The 14381-nt window shown below is 58.4% G+C and overlaps 1 protein-coding gene across 1 annotated transcript in view; it reads left to right on the plus strand.

Moving 5' to 3' along the window:
* WDR1 (WD repeat domain 1) overlaps nucleotides 1–14381 on the plus strand; it is a 40922-nt gene that overhangs the window by 23048 nt on the left and 3493 nt on the right. Inside the window, exons 6-13 of the mRNA XM_064488090.1 lie at nucleotides 1305–1382; nucleotides 1738–1818; nucleotides 2135–2368; nucleotides 4803–4895; nucleotides 6517–6668; nucleotides 7846–7933; nucleotides 11010–11120; nucleotides 13140–13313. Of these exons, the coding sequence (XP_064344160.1) occupies nucleotides 1305–1382; nucleotides 1738–1818; nucleotides 2135–2368; nucleotides 4803–4895; nucleotides 6517–6668; nucleotides 7846–7933; nucleotides 11010–11120; nucleotides 13140–13313 (1011 nt within the window). The remainder of the gene's footprint in view (nucleotides 1–1304; nucleotides 1383–1737; nucleotides 1819–2134; nucleotides 2369–4802; nucleotides 4896–6516; nucleotides 6669–7845; nucleotides 7934–11009; nucleotides 11121–13139; nucleotides 13314–14381) is intronic.

Below are 14381 nucleotides of genomic sequence, written 5' to 3' on the forward strand. Positions count from 1 at the left end.
TTGTCTCCTGAATTTAAAAAAAAAGAAAAGGGGGCCCCTGGAGGTGGGAGGATGACAGGTGAGTGACAGTCACGGAGGAACAGCAGTCAGAGGGCCTGACGGATTCCTGCTGGGAAAGTTGATTCATCTTCACTTTCATTCATTTTGGCGGTTTGCGTGCCTGCTGGGAAGCGGCTGTCTCCCAACTCAGAACACAAACCTCAGAGCAGGCAAGGTGGGCCTGAGAAGCAGACTGAGCAGGCAAAACTGGCCGTTCGTGGCCATGGGAGCATCACCCAGTCCGTCTCTGCCTCTGTCTCCGCGTGGTGTCTCCCTGTGTCTGTAGCGAGTCCACATCTCCCTCTCCCCACGAGGACACCAGGGTGTTGGCTTAGGGCCCGCCCTAAGGAGCTCATCTTGACTTGACTGCACGTGCAGAGACCCTCTTTCCCATAAGGTCACAATCACCAGTACCTGGGATTTCAGCCTGTTTCTTCAGGACACAACTCAACCCATCACATAATCAAACACATGCCGTCCCTTCCACGCCAGCAGCTTGCAGTTTAAAATTGCCAGCGATTTACTTGGAGGGTCGATGGGGGCAGGTGATGTGCGTTGAGTCGATTTGCCTTTCTTGCAGGTTGTGTGTTCATATCTTTAGAGGCAACTAACCCCGTGCACGGAGGAGAGTTGGTAACTAACGCTCACCATGTGCTTGCAGCTGAGGTGGGAGAAGGGCTGGGGTCCTGTTGGTGGCTTGTGGGTTTTTCAAAGGGTCATTCCCTGACGCAAACCCTTCTTGATTGAGGAAAGAGTGAGGTCATTTACTTACTTGGATGGCAGAATCACTCCTTGAGGCCATGTCTCCTGAGTCACTCAGACTCTTCCCATGAAGGTCATAACTGCTGTTTAACTTCTTTACAAACCTCAGTTGGTTCAGCAAATGCCCACCAAGCGCCTGCTGTGTGCTGGGTTGGGGCCAGGCCCTGGGGGCTCGGGGAAGAGCCTCATGTTCCCAGCCTCACTAAGCAGAGGAAGTTTGGGCTTGAGCTCCTCTGGGGCCTGAGGGAGGTGGGCCATTTCTGTCTGCGGAGATCAGGGGGCCCACCACAGCGGAGGGAGGCCCCCCAGGCAGAGATGTGCCTGGCCAAGGTGGGCAGGCGGGTTGGACCTCCCAGCGAGTCTGCTCGGCACTTGTGTTAATAAGGTCCAAAGCCTCCCGGGGACTGGTGGTCCACACTAGTGGTGGGCATGGGCTGCATACTTCACAGAGAGCCTTCTTGAACTTGCCTGTCGATGGTGGGTAACTGTCTCGTTTCCTGCAGGACCACAGCCGCTTCGTCAACTGCGTGCGATTCTCCCCCGACGGGAACAGATTTGCCACAGCCAGCGCTGATGGCCAGGTGAGGGCTGAAGGCCGTGGAGGTGGGGGTTCATCTCGTGTCCTCTGTGAGTTCAGAGCAGATAGACTTAGGAAACTGGTCTCAATGTGCAGAACTTAGGAGTCTCCCTCTTTCCCCCCCATCTCGGGATGCAGCTCCATTGAGGAGCTGTGTCATCAAAGCATGGTAGACCCTTTTAAAGGAGCTCAAAACTCATCTTTTAACACTAATTTACATTAAATCTTTATTGTAAGAGTCACTGTCCCCAACTCTTGATGATGGAGCAGTTATTAATAGGGACAGCTCAGTGAGCGTGCTGACAGCCAAGAGCGATCACATGTCCCCGTGACCCACATGTATCTGTATTTCTTGAAAGATCTACATCTACGACGGAAAGACAGGAGAGAAGGTGTGCGCACTGGGAGGAAGCAAGGCTCACGACGGCGGCATCTATGCCGTAAGTACGGGTTTGTGTCTGTGGGGTCCTCTGGTGTGATCGGGCCTGTCTGCCATCATCCGTACATGGGTTGAAGTTGGAAGCTTGCGACGCGGGGTTGGAAGTAGGGGCAGTGGTGGAGTGCTGGTAGGCCACATGGAACAGGGTGACGTGGCCTGGAGAGGCCAGTGGCCAGGACCCTCTTCTTGTCCTTGCCCTGTCGTGTTCCATCACCTCCTGGTCCTCCCCGCTCAGAAAGGGGATCTGTGGACCAGCTGCTTTCTGAGGTCTCTTCCCCCGATAGTGCTCTGACCTGATCACCATTTTGTTTGAGTAGATCAGCTGGAGTCCTGATGGCTCCCACTTGCTTTCTGCTTCTGGAGACAAAACCTCTAAAATTTGGGATGTCAATATGAACTCTGTTGTCAACACGTTTACCATGGGCTCCAACGTTCTGGACCAGCAGCTGGGCTGCTTATGGCAGAAGGACCACCTCCTCAGCATCTCCTTGTCTGGCTACATCAACTACCTGGACAAAAACAACCCCAGCAAACCCCTGCGGGTCATCAAGGTGAGGCCGTGCCCAGGAGCGGCTCTGCCGGCTGGTCCCGGCCGGGAGGGAAGTGTGCGCCCCACTGTGGAGAAGGGGCTCCGCCCTGGGGGTCTTGGGAACAGCAGGATGCTGGTTGCTTTGGGGATGTGAGTTTAGCAGAGGTGGGAGGCCAGATGCCAAGTTCCCCCGGAGCTGCTGTAAAGCTGGTGTTTAGGGCCTGAGGTCCAGGGCAGTGGCCCTCGCCCCTGCTATCAGGGTCGTTTGTCCCTATGAGGTCTGCCTCCCTCAGCTGGGAGTTCACCAGCTCTGTCCTCGCTAGTGAGGCAGGACCGGGAACAGACTGAGTCCCAGGATGGGGCAGGTGGTGGGGCATCGCCACAGACGTGGGGGTCCAGCAGGCCTCAGAGCTGGACCTTGACAATGTGTGGGATTGGAATGTGGGAATGAGTGTGAGGCCCTTGTGCTGTGTGGTTAGAGCAGGTAAGGCATGAGGGGGTGGTGGGGAGTGGGAGGAAATGAACTTGGAGAAGTAGGTGGAGCTTGAGTGTGACCCTGACTAAGGATTCTGAGCTGTGCTCTCAAGGGAGGTCTTTCCACAGCAGAGCTGCATGTCATCGCCTCCCCACCATGAGCCCTCTCAGGCCAAACCCGCAGCCCTGCTCACTCAGCTGCTTCAGGGCTGTGCGGACAGGCTCCGGAGGGTGTCTGGGCTTTATAGGGTTTGTGTAGGCCAGGGGCTGGGACAATTGCCCTGGAAGGAAGAGGCCGAGCCAGGCCTCATCCTCCTTAACTGTGTGACTGGCTCACAAGGTCCAGCGGGGCCTGGTGCCTGCCGCGTCCTGTCGAGGTGGGGTGCTGCTGACGGGGAGTGGGGGCCGGTCCAGTACAGGAGCCACACTGGCCCTCAGTGCCCGTCCTGTACCTCCGCTCCCATGAAGGTTCACTTGATTTGGCCCTGAGGATGGGGGCGTGGGGACCACCTACCGGACAGACTGCCAGCCCAGTGTGATGAGGATAAAGTGGAGGTGTGTGCATCCTGGCACAGAGCTGGTGGAGCTGGGAGGGGTCCCCTGGACAGTCGCTTCACTGGGCCTCCATGCGATGGAGGAAAATTGCTCTAGAGATTCAGGCATTGCTGTCAGCCCACTCTGTCTTTCTACGAAAGCAGCTTTCCATGGGCCTCTCCGACAGTGGGCCTGGTGGCCGTCTGACGTGGAGCCTGGATTGTTGGTATCCGGACTGGAGCCACCCTGGGAGCGAGGGAGGCCTGGGCCTGACCACTCACTGCTGCCAGTGGCATGGGCACTGCTGGCCAGGCTCCGGTTCCTCCCCCAGGTCATCTCAGGACCCCTGTGGGCGTTTACAGTTGTCAGAGAAACCCTTCCCAGCTCTCCTGCCGTGTGCACGTGAATCCTCGGGTGTTTGGTGCTGAGGTCGGGCAGTGCGTGAGCCCAGGGACAGGCTGGGGTTGGAATAGCAGTTCTCGGCCCTGGCACATGTTCAGATCAGTAGGGAGCTTCCAAAACAGGCTTGCTGCCTGGCCGGCCCCAGCAGGACTCCATCAGAGCCTGCAGGGAGGGCTCTTAGAGGCTGGTACTTGTAAGAGTCACCCAGGTGATTCTGGCTCAAGCTTGTAGGTGCATGAGAATCACGTGAGAGGGCCCTCTTGTTAGAAGATGGTAGCTGGGCTGGGCCCCTGTGCTCAGAGGGCTCACCTGTGGGATGTGCAAGAGCTCGCATTTCTCGCAAGTTCCAGGTGAGGCTGCTGCCCCAGGCAGGGGACGAGCACAAGTCACCAGGCTTCTTGTTGAGAGCAGTTCTGAGTCCCCGGGCTGTGAGGGATAAGACTCCAGATGGGATCAACGCTGCTCTGAGGACCCGGCTCTAAGTAGAAGGGCTGGTGGATTGCTGTCCCATGGAAAGGACTTTGGGTCTGTTTACTGGTTCTCCAGTCTCTGAGAACTGCGTGACCTTTCTCGGAAGACACATGCTGGAGTCGCGAGCTGTGCTTCTGGGTAGAGGACAAGCCATGAGCCGCTCCTAGTACAGAGGCTCCCCCCCGCCGCCTCCTCCCGCTAGCGCCCGGGCACCACTGCTTCGCCGCTGTCGAGGGTCAGCCCTGGGTGGGGCGCTTCCTCCACGGGTGTGAGCAGCATTTCCTTCTAGGGCGGGAGCTGCCTGGGTCAGGCTGCGCAGACTGGACGCTCTGCTGCTGGGGCTTCAGTTAGTGTACCCACCCGGGTTGGGGTTGAGTGCCTCGGAGGGAAGGGCATGAATGTCACTGGTTTGTCAGGTGGTCAGTCAGCTCAGGAGGCTGGTGGGTGGTGTTTCAGGCCCACTGGGGCTGCGGCATTGAGGGCCTCTCCCTCCCCTTCACCCAGGGGAGAGCGGTTGACAGTCACAGGCAGGGTGGTGTGTCCTCAGCTCACCCGCCCGTCTGTCTTCTCCATAGGGTCACAGCAAATCCATCCAGTGCCTGACGGTGCATAAAAACGGCGGCAAGTCGTACATCTACTCTGGGAGCCACGACGGACACATTAATATCCTTTGACTCACAGGGCTGGCTCCCGGGCCCCTGGCAGGAGAGGCGGGAGTTTCCTGTTCCCACGGTGCCAGAAGCGAGGCCAGCCAGGTGGCGTCAGGACTCCTGCCCAGTCCTGGCTGCTGAGAGGTGCCACCAGGCCCACACATGGGGCCTCCTGCTCTGGGCCCTGACCTTGACCTGATGGGTCACTTGTTGTGCAGCCAAGCTTCCCTGAACTGGAGCTGCCTCTCTCCGCGCGGGGCCTGCTGCCGGCCTCGCCCCTCTCACAAGCAGCAGAATCAATGTGTTAAAATCCAATGGACTTAGAGCCTTTTGGTAGAGTCTCCTTGTTTTAAAAATGGGAAAAGTGAAACTCAGATGGCTAGGGCACCTTCGCCAACATCGCACCTCCTGGCAGCAGCAGATCTGTGTGGAACTGAGCTTCCCTTCCCTGTGAGGTGCTTTTTGGTCCCTCTGTAATGTCTCCTGGCACCCCTACAACCAACCCCCTTCTGGTGTTGGGAGGCCTGGAGCCAGTGACCCCTCCTCCCAGGATGGCAAGCGATGGAGCAGTTGTCTGAGGGGCTAGCCTCAGCAGGGCCTTGTGGCTGCTTTGTTCTGCCATCCCCCGAGGAGGGGCACTGGTGCTGCCTGAGGGGCCTGCCCTCCCTCGTCAGACTGGTTCCTGGTCTGTCCCAAACCCCGGACTTCTCCCACCTCCACAGCCCTGCCTTGTCTCTGCAGGGCTTCCTCACTGGGAAGGCCTCCCCTCAACCCCAAGGGAGGAGGGCAGACAAGGTAGTCCACTCCTTCAAGTGTAAGGAGATGGAGGGACAGCAGGGGCATCTTGCCCAAGCCTGCACTATACTTGGGCACAGGAGGCACTGGAGCAGCGTGCAGGCCTCCCCAGTCCTGCCGTCCTCAGCTGCCCCAGTGCCGGTCCCCACTTGGCACCGCCCCCTTGTGCCCAACCCTGGTGTCAGCGCACTGTGGCATTAACCTCCTATAGCACCAAGCTGGGCCTTCCCTCGAAAATGTGTTAGCAGTGGAACATACACGTAGCTTCCTAGGTGGACAGTCTGCACTGGAAATGAGTCATCGACTATTGGTGTAAAAGGAAAGTCTCGTAACGTACTACAGCCCACCTCACCGGAGCGCCCCGCACCAGCAGCCCCCGATCTGGCCCGCCCAGGTGGGTCAGCCCAGGGCCATCTACCTGGTGGCACAGCCATGGGCTGGATCGCAGGCTAGAAAGAGCAGGGGAAGCGTGGGCTCAGTTACACGGGGCCCCAGGGGACAGCAGCTTCCTGCTGAGCCCCATCTCAGACAGAGCTGAGTCCGTCATCACAGTCCTCACAGTCCTGTGACCTCCCGGGTCCTGTTCTGTAGATAAGCAGGCTGAGTGGGCACGCTGGGTTATAAGAAGCCTGCTGACACGTGTTGGGCCTTCTTGCTGGTTTACCAGAAGGTCTGCTCTCTGAAATCTGGACCCAGACATCCTCAAGCCATCTCCCTCAGGCCCAGTGCCCAGTCCCTGTCCCTAACATGCTGCCTGGGACGTGGCACTGGCCCTGGCCTCCCCAGGGGACAAGCACTGCCTCTTGGAGGCCGGACTCTTCCTTAACCCTCCGCCCCACATTACTGGGATTCGGAGACAGGGGAGAACGACTCCTTCGCCGGGAAGGGCCACACGAACCAGGTGTCCAGGATGACGGTGGACGAGTCCGGGCAGCTGGTGAGCTGCAGCATGGACGACACGGTGCGGTACACCAGCCTCACACTGCGGGACTACAGGTGAGAGCTGCCCAGGGTCCGGGATGCGCCTCAGCCCCATGGGACCCTTGGCCTGTAGCCGTTACTGCCAGTGACGGCGTTCTCTGCTCCTCTCTCCTCTTGCCCTGAGCACTCGCTCTCCTAATGCAAGGCCCTTGGCCGGGAGCCCGGTCAGAGTCCAGGCGGCCTGCACAGACCTCAGCCAGGTGCAGGGTTCCTGGGATGCCGGGTAGAACAGGACAGGCCTGGTCTCACCGTGAGCTCCATCCTCGCTCTGTCCTGTGTGTAGACCCCCGTGTCCTGCTGGACATCTCACTGGACACGGCTCCTGGAGGACATCTCGGGCACAGTCACACCAGCGTGTCCATGGGCCTCACCTGTCCTGGGCAGGCTAGGCGTTGAGAGTCAGACAGACCTCCCTGTGAGTGCAGAAGCCACCCCAGGACCCAGGTGTCCAGGCCCTGGTGTCCTCTCCGTGCTGCCTGTAGTGAGCCCCCGGCATTAGCGCATTCCTCGTGAAGTCCTGCCGAGGGGCCGTGCCGCCATCCTGAGCCTCAGCTGATGAGAGGACCCAGGGCAAAGCCACGCCTGGTCACTTTGTCACAGGGCCCATTCACTGAGCCTCAGGGACTCCACACTTGGCCCAGTTATGTGAAATTTTTCTCAGTTTACCATTTTCAAATTTTTCCACGTACAGATTTTTCTAGGATGCATTCATAGTTTTAGCCAAAAGTAAAGATAACACAGTTTTTACACATAAAAAATACGGGGTTTATTTTTTAATTACTCTGCGGAGGAGACTGGTTATTCCATAGGAATTGGGGGGCGGGCAGAACCCAATTCTGTCTGTACCCAGAGAATGCTGAGGGGTCTGGCTGACACACGTGGGGACAAAAGCCATGACAGGGCAGCGATGAAGCGGGCCCTTGTCACTGATGAGTGGGAACAGAAAGTACTCCCTTGACTTCTCCCCACCCACTTCCCATCATCACAGCCCCTTCGTGACTCCTCTTCTCTCTCCCAGAGTCTGAGTCATTTCTTACCCCCTCCCGTGCTTTAGCCAAGGCTCCCTCAGGAGAGACCGCAGCAGAATTTCCTTCTCAGCCACCCAGATTGCCGTGGTTCTGCAGTGAGTGAGTGTTTACAGCCACACTGCCCACTTTGAGACTGAAGTAACGACTTTTCCTTCTCTCTGCAGCGGACAGGGAGTTGTGAAGCTGGACGTCCAGCCGAAGTGTGTGGCTGTCGGCCCCGGGGGCTACGCCGTGGTCGTGTGCATTGGGCAGGTACTGCTCCTGCTGGGGTTTGGCTGGAGGAAGAGGTGGGAGAGCAGGTCCGAGCTGCATTTGTCTGGTCCCCACTTCCCTCTCACCTCCTTTAACCCCATTTCTACTGAGCCCTGCTTGCACCAGACTGTGGGCTCCATGGGGCTTCACCAAGCATGGACAGTCCTATCAGTTAGGCATGGCGCCGTCCCCGTCTTACTAGGGAGGAAACCAAGGCTCAGAGGCTGAGCTACCCAGGGTCTGCGTCCAGCAAAGGCAGAGCTGGGATTTGAAGCTGGGTCAGAGCCCGCACTCGAGCTGCATGTCCACCACCCAGGAGGCCCACGAGAGGCACAGCCAGGGTGGCTCTGCTGTCTCTCGTGTTCAGATCCGAGCCCTGCAGCCTGGGAGCTGTGTGACCTCAGGCAGTTTCCTCACCCTCTCTGAGCTTGTGTCCTCATCCCTTGCAGCTCCCGGGGAGGATTAGGAGAAAGTACGTTTTGGGTGACTTGAACCGTCTTCACAAGCAAGCGGGCTGAGGCTTATTGTGACCGTGACTTCCCGAGGCCACGTGATGGTTGGGGAGGGTAGCACCCAGAATAGGGTTCGGGGTTCCAGCTCTGCAGCCTGGTTCTCATTCAAGGCGGTAAGGTCTCTACACCCATCTCTTGGAATTTCTGGGACAGATCGCCCTTGACTGAGACCCCGGCCTGACCCACTTTACACAAGACTCTGCTCCATTGTGAACACCGTCTGTCAGCAGACCTGGGCGCCCCAGCGTGCGGATCAGAGAAGGCAGGTGTGACGGAGCCCCCGTTGGCATGAGTGGCAAACCTGCCACAGAGAGCTGTCACCCGGATCCGCCACCCCTCCTCCATTCTCTGAACTTAATTGCTTCGGGGAGAAAGGATTCCTGTGTGTCCTAGATAACACCAACTTCCTGCCAAGCAATTACTGCTGACAGCCTTGGTGGTCAGTGGGGGTACAAAAGGAATCAGCAGCCCGGAGCATCCTAGCTGGTGGAGGAGAGACTGAAAGTTGACCTTCTAGAAGGGCAGGCAGAGTGGGCTGCGGCTCCGTGAAGTGGGCACTCCCAGCCTGGTATCTGAGCACCTGGCCTTTGTTGGGGAGAGGTTGGGAGCTGGGGCTCTGAGTTCCCGGCCCCGCCTTCTCCCGACCATGAGCCTCAGTCTCCTGTCCGCGGAGCTGCGGTCGGGACAGGCTGTCCTCTGAAGCCCTCGCCAGGCTCACGCGAGGACGTTCAGAGAGGGGCCACCTGGTGCTCTGCTTGGGAGGGGCCAGCACAGGCAGGGTTCTCCCCTGGGCCCCACAGATTCCAAGGAGTCTGGGGGCCTTGGGGTCAGGTGTGGTGATGGTTCTGTGACAGGCCGTAGCTCCCCCAGTTCCCTAGGGCTCCCTGACCGCCGCTCCAGGAAGAGGGCTTCTGTAGAACTCCCCTTTGCTGCAGAATGTGCTGGAAGGGGCCCGTGATCGTAGGTCAGGGAGCAGCCACGCTCCAGTCTCTCCTCTTCGGCAGATCTGCGCAGTTGCCCGCAGCCTTTGTCTGTCAGGTATAGGTGTGTAAGGGCCCTGCCTGAGCTGGGCAGTTGATGGAGTGAGTGTCTCTCCAGGTGCAGTGTCAGTAACAGATCTCAGTGAGGGTGCTGCCGCCTCCCCAGCCCCACAGCACAGCCCACAGTACACCCCCGGGCGGTGCAGGGTCAGGGGGCTGGGGCAGCTGGTGGCTTGAGCGGGGATACAGTGGGGTGAAGCCATAGTCGTCACAAGTGGAGGCCAAGCTGTCTGGTCAGTCCAGTGAGTTAGAACCGGGAGGCGTGGTGAGGAGCGGCAGTGGTGGGGACAGTGTGGGGTCCCCCGTCCTGGGGGGTCCTGGGCTGTGTGCCAGAGGGCAGAAGGCACAGCATGGTGGCCAGAGCAGAGATTTGGGGTCCTGCCGCCTGGGCGTGAGCTCCAGCTCAGCTCTGAGAGCTGTGGGGTGTCAGCCCATGGACAATGCCCTGAACCTCATTTTCTCCTGTCTGCCCGGAGGTGCGCCTGCCATCCTGGGGTCACCACGCATGGCAAGACTAGTGGCTCACACTAGGTGGACTCTAGCTGCTGTTTTTGTTTGCTTTGATTAGAGACTGTATTTACCCTGAGCACTGAATTCCGTCTTCGGGGTGGGTAGGCACCACTGGGTTCTTAACCCCTGGGAGGAGGAGGCTCAGGATGGTTCTAGGTGGCTGAGCCAGGACCAGGGCCTTTCTGTGGTGCCTGGACACCAGGGCGCTCTGCCCGCCTGAGTTCTCTGTCCTGCCGAGTCAAGTAGGAGGGGGAACCAAGGCAGGTGCTGGCTGGGGCTTGTGGAGGGGTAGCGGATGCCACCAGGCCACTTGGCCAGGAGCCGTCTGTCTGTCCTTCCCTCCCTGCCGGGGCTGGAGGCTGGCAGAGAGCAGAGGGCCTCTGAGAATCTGGGAATCCCCACGCTGCCGTCCACCTGCTGGAGTCAGCAGCCGGGGGCCCCAGTTTTCTCTGTAGAACAGGCACCAGCACTGTCCCAGGCTGTGGGGACTCACACACTGCAGGTCCAGATTGTAAAAGGTATTTCTTTGGACCTGAGAACTTGGAAGTCTAGCCTGTCCTGTTCGTTTTTAGTGTCGGCTTTGAGCCCTGTCACCCTTCAGTGCTGTGTCTTCTTGAACCCATGAGAACTCTGCTCAGCAAAGCTCGTTTATTATGCTCACTGTGCAGTTGGAGAAATGAAAGCTCAGGTGTCGGATGGCTTTCTAGGAACTCAGTGCTGGTGGTGACAGCAGCGTCATTATGTAGCCGTGACAGTGATGATGGTGATACAGCCAGTGTTCATTCCGACACTGTGACGAGGAACTGTCACTGGCATTGTTGACGGATGACAGACCCTGTGTGACACCACAGGGTCACAGGGCCAGGACTGATCCCACTTACGGTGGCTGAGCCCCGGTGCTGCCCTTCCCTACCCCATGCCACCCCCGAAAGTTTCAGGACAGCGCCCAGCCCAGGCCTGAACCATCCATCCCGGGGCCTCTGCGCCTCTAACGGCTGCCCACGTGTTTCCTAGATTGTCCTGCTGAAGGACCAGAGGAAGTGCTTCAGCATCGACAACCTCAGCTACGAGCCCGAAGTGGTGGCGGTGCATCCCGGCGGCGAGACAGTGGCCATCGGGGGCGCGGTAAGTCCCTGCCCCATGCCCTCTGCCCTGGGGTATCCAGGCAGAGGGAGGGCGTGGCAGCCAGCCGGGGAGCCTCCTGCTGCCCGAACAAGAGCCCCCCCACACCCCTGGGTGATGCAGCGTGTCCTGAGAGACCAAGGGTCCTGGCAGCGGGGTGGGCTGTGCTCGGGGACTCGGGCAGGGACGCTTGCCCTGGGCATCAGCCCTGTGAGCACTTGGGAGCTCATGGGTGCAGCACCTGGGAAAAGAGCTGGCTCCGAGCTGGGCCCGTCCTCAGCCGGGCTCAGGGGCGCAGAGAGGAGAGCAGCCTGAGAATCCTCGCACCTGGGAGGTGAGGTGTCAGCCTCAGGGTTTCCTGGTTTCCCCGGAGTCTGGCTTCCTGTTGCCCGCAGTTCTGGGCAGCTCCTCTGTCACCTGCTCTTCCCCCTCTAGGTGTCCTCGACACACCTCCACCTTTTAGAAGGCAGCTCTCAGCCAGGGCCCTGGTTGGGGGCTCAGGGTCAGATGTGGGGTTCCAGCCCTATCCCCCCCCCCCCCGCATACGGCCACACCCTGCCCTTTAGACCTTTGCTTTTCCTCTTAAAAAAGAGAGAGAGATGGCCTGATGGTCCGTCGCCTCAGCCGGTGCCTCCGGGTATTGGCAGTTTCACCTTCCCGGGTGTCCTCAGCCCTGGGCCTGTGTGTCTTAGTCAGGCACACACGTACATGTCCGCGTTTACACCGCGTGTCCCCTTGTCCCACACACACCGGTCTGCACTTACTTTGTTGACGTTACAAAGTTCCAGCAAGTAGCCGTCCCGTCACTCACGCCACCTGATGGCAGATGTCTGCGCTGTGGGGCCTGGAGATGTCCCCTGTGCCGTCTGTGAGCACAACCTTCTCCCCTCGAATGTTGTCTCCTCCTCACACGACCTCAAGCCCAGACTCCTGCCACGTGTGGCATTGAGTGGGCTTGTCACCGACCTCGAGGACTCTGTGCTCAGAGCCCCGGCCTGGGGCTGGCCTCACCGTTCCTCCCGTGTTACAGGCGGGGCAGGAGCGCATCAAGATGCAGCCAGGGGACCTTGTGACTGTTGGGCATGCTGACAGCTCAGCTGCCCCCAGAGGGACCCACCCCATCACCCCCGTTCCTTCTCTGTCAGTCTCATCTGCTCTCTCTCCACCTTCATTAGTTCATGCAGTGTGTGTTACACTTCCAGGCCCTGAACAGGGCTCTGGGGCAGAAAATCAGGGGGCTCCCTGCCCTGGAGGGCAGGTGGCTGAGGTGCGTCCACCTTGGTGGGGGTTCCCAAAGGTCAGCACAGATGCCCAGAAGCCCCCTGCATGCTCCAGCTGAGGGGAGTCCAGCTCAGGCATTGGGCATCCCTGACCCAAGGACCCTGGGGCTGGGGACGGCCGGTGGGGGATGCCTCCCAAGGAGAGGCGCCTGGACACCACAGGGATGGGGTTTGTTAGGAGACGGGCTGGACGGGGCAGGGAGGGGAGCCTGGTGCCTGAGGGGCCCTGCCGGGTTAGCGAAGGGCTGTGGGGCACAGGGCACAGGTGGAGGGGACGGCCACCTTAGGGGCCTTCCTGGAGAGCTCACTTGTGAACAGATGCTTCTCAAAGTTTGCCTGTGAACACCTGCACCAGAACCTCCTGGAATATTTGTGGAAGAGCCAGAGTCCTGAGCACCCAGAGAGGCAGAATCAGAATTAGGGGTGCCTGGGACCCTGCATTTTAATGCAACTAATTTAAATATAATTTTAAAGCAATTGAACGTAGAGTACTGTAATTCTGCCCACGTGCTAAGCCGTGAGGACTGCTGCAGGGTTGTAGGAGGCGCTGTCTGGTGCCGTGAGGAAGGAGGAGCCTCTCTCCTGGCACAGGGGCTGAGCAGGGACAGTGGTGGGGGAAATACTGTTTATTTCTGGTACCCTGGACCCTCTCTCCAAAAAGAAGGGTATCAGGAATGCGTGTGTGTGCGTGTGTGCATGCACACCTGTCAGGCGAGTGACCCGCTGCCCCTGTGTCCTGCAGGATGGGAACGTCCGCCTGTACTCCATCCTGGGCACCACGCTGAAGGATGAGGGCAAGCTCCTGGAAGCCAAGGGCCCCGTGACCGACATGGCGTATTCCAACGACGGCGCCTTCCTCGCCGTCTGCGATGCCAGCAAGGTGGTCACGGTCTTCAGCGTTGCTGATGGCTACTCGGTGAGTGGGCGGGTCACCCTCTCTGTCCCTACCCTCGGCAGCGCAGGTGGCAGATGCACAGGACACGTGCGGCTTTATTGCTCCGAGAATGTGAGTGATGAGGGCCCAGAAGACTCCCCATCGTCCGGCAGCCGGCGGGCTCCTCCATCCTCCAGGTAGAATAGTTGCCAGAAAGGGAAGGACCTCGTTGGCCTGACCACGTGACTTCCCGGACCTGATTTTTCTCCTTGTCCAAGGGCTTAGACTAGATTTTTCCCGAGTCACATTGCTGTTAAAGTCCTGTAAACTGTGAGCACTCAGAGGTGGGTTCTGGGAGGAACAGCTTCAGAGGCCCTGGAAGCTCATCCCACTCTGAGCAGGATGGTGAGGGCGCTGGCTTGTGAGGGGCAAGTGTCCCGTGTCGGCACCAGGCACTCTGTGCCAGGCAGCAGTAGCCCCGTTTCACCAATGAGACTGCACTCTGGAGGGACTCGGTCCCTGCTGGATGTGGGAGAGCTGGTGTGACATGAGACAGGTGGACAGTCCTCTAGTCCTTGGACACTTAGGACAGTTTGAAATAGACAGCAGAGTCAAAAGGATTTACCACCTGGATGCTACCTTGGCCATTTACTATGTCACGTTATCCATCTAATAATCTAATTTTGGGTGCATTTAAAGTCAATTATAGGCATCTGTACATTTCTCCATTAACACTTCAGCTTACATATTATTAATTAGAGTTCGGTGGTTCCTTAGTTCTATCTTTGTCTATAAAGTTTACATAAAACGAAAAACAAACGTGGACAGAAGTATACGCATCCCTGTGCCCGCACCTCCCGTCCACACCTCCATCAGTGTGAAGAACCTCCGACCTCCCAGGAGGTTCCCTTCCACCTCCGTAGCACAGTTCTCAGGTTCTGCATTTATCACATTTTAAGTGACAAATGCATGTAACAGGCTGAGTAACCTGCAGGAGTAGAACAGGAGATGGAAGAGGCAAACGTGAAAAAGAAAGTCATGGTGAATCTAGGAATTAAGAACAAGACAAATGCTTTGCAGTAGAAGCGTTCCTAAAGCTTAAGTTAGACA

Source organism: Camelus dromedarius, chromosome 1 (genome assembly GCF_036321535.1).
Source record: "Camelus dromedarius isolate mCamDro1 chromosome 1, mCamDro1.pat, whole genome shotgun sequence".
In the NCBI taxonomy this organism is placed as follows: Eukaryota; Metazoa; Chordata; class Mammalia; order Artiodactyla; family Camelidae; genus Camelus; species Camelus dromedarius.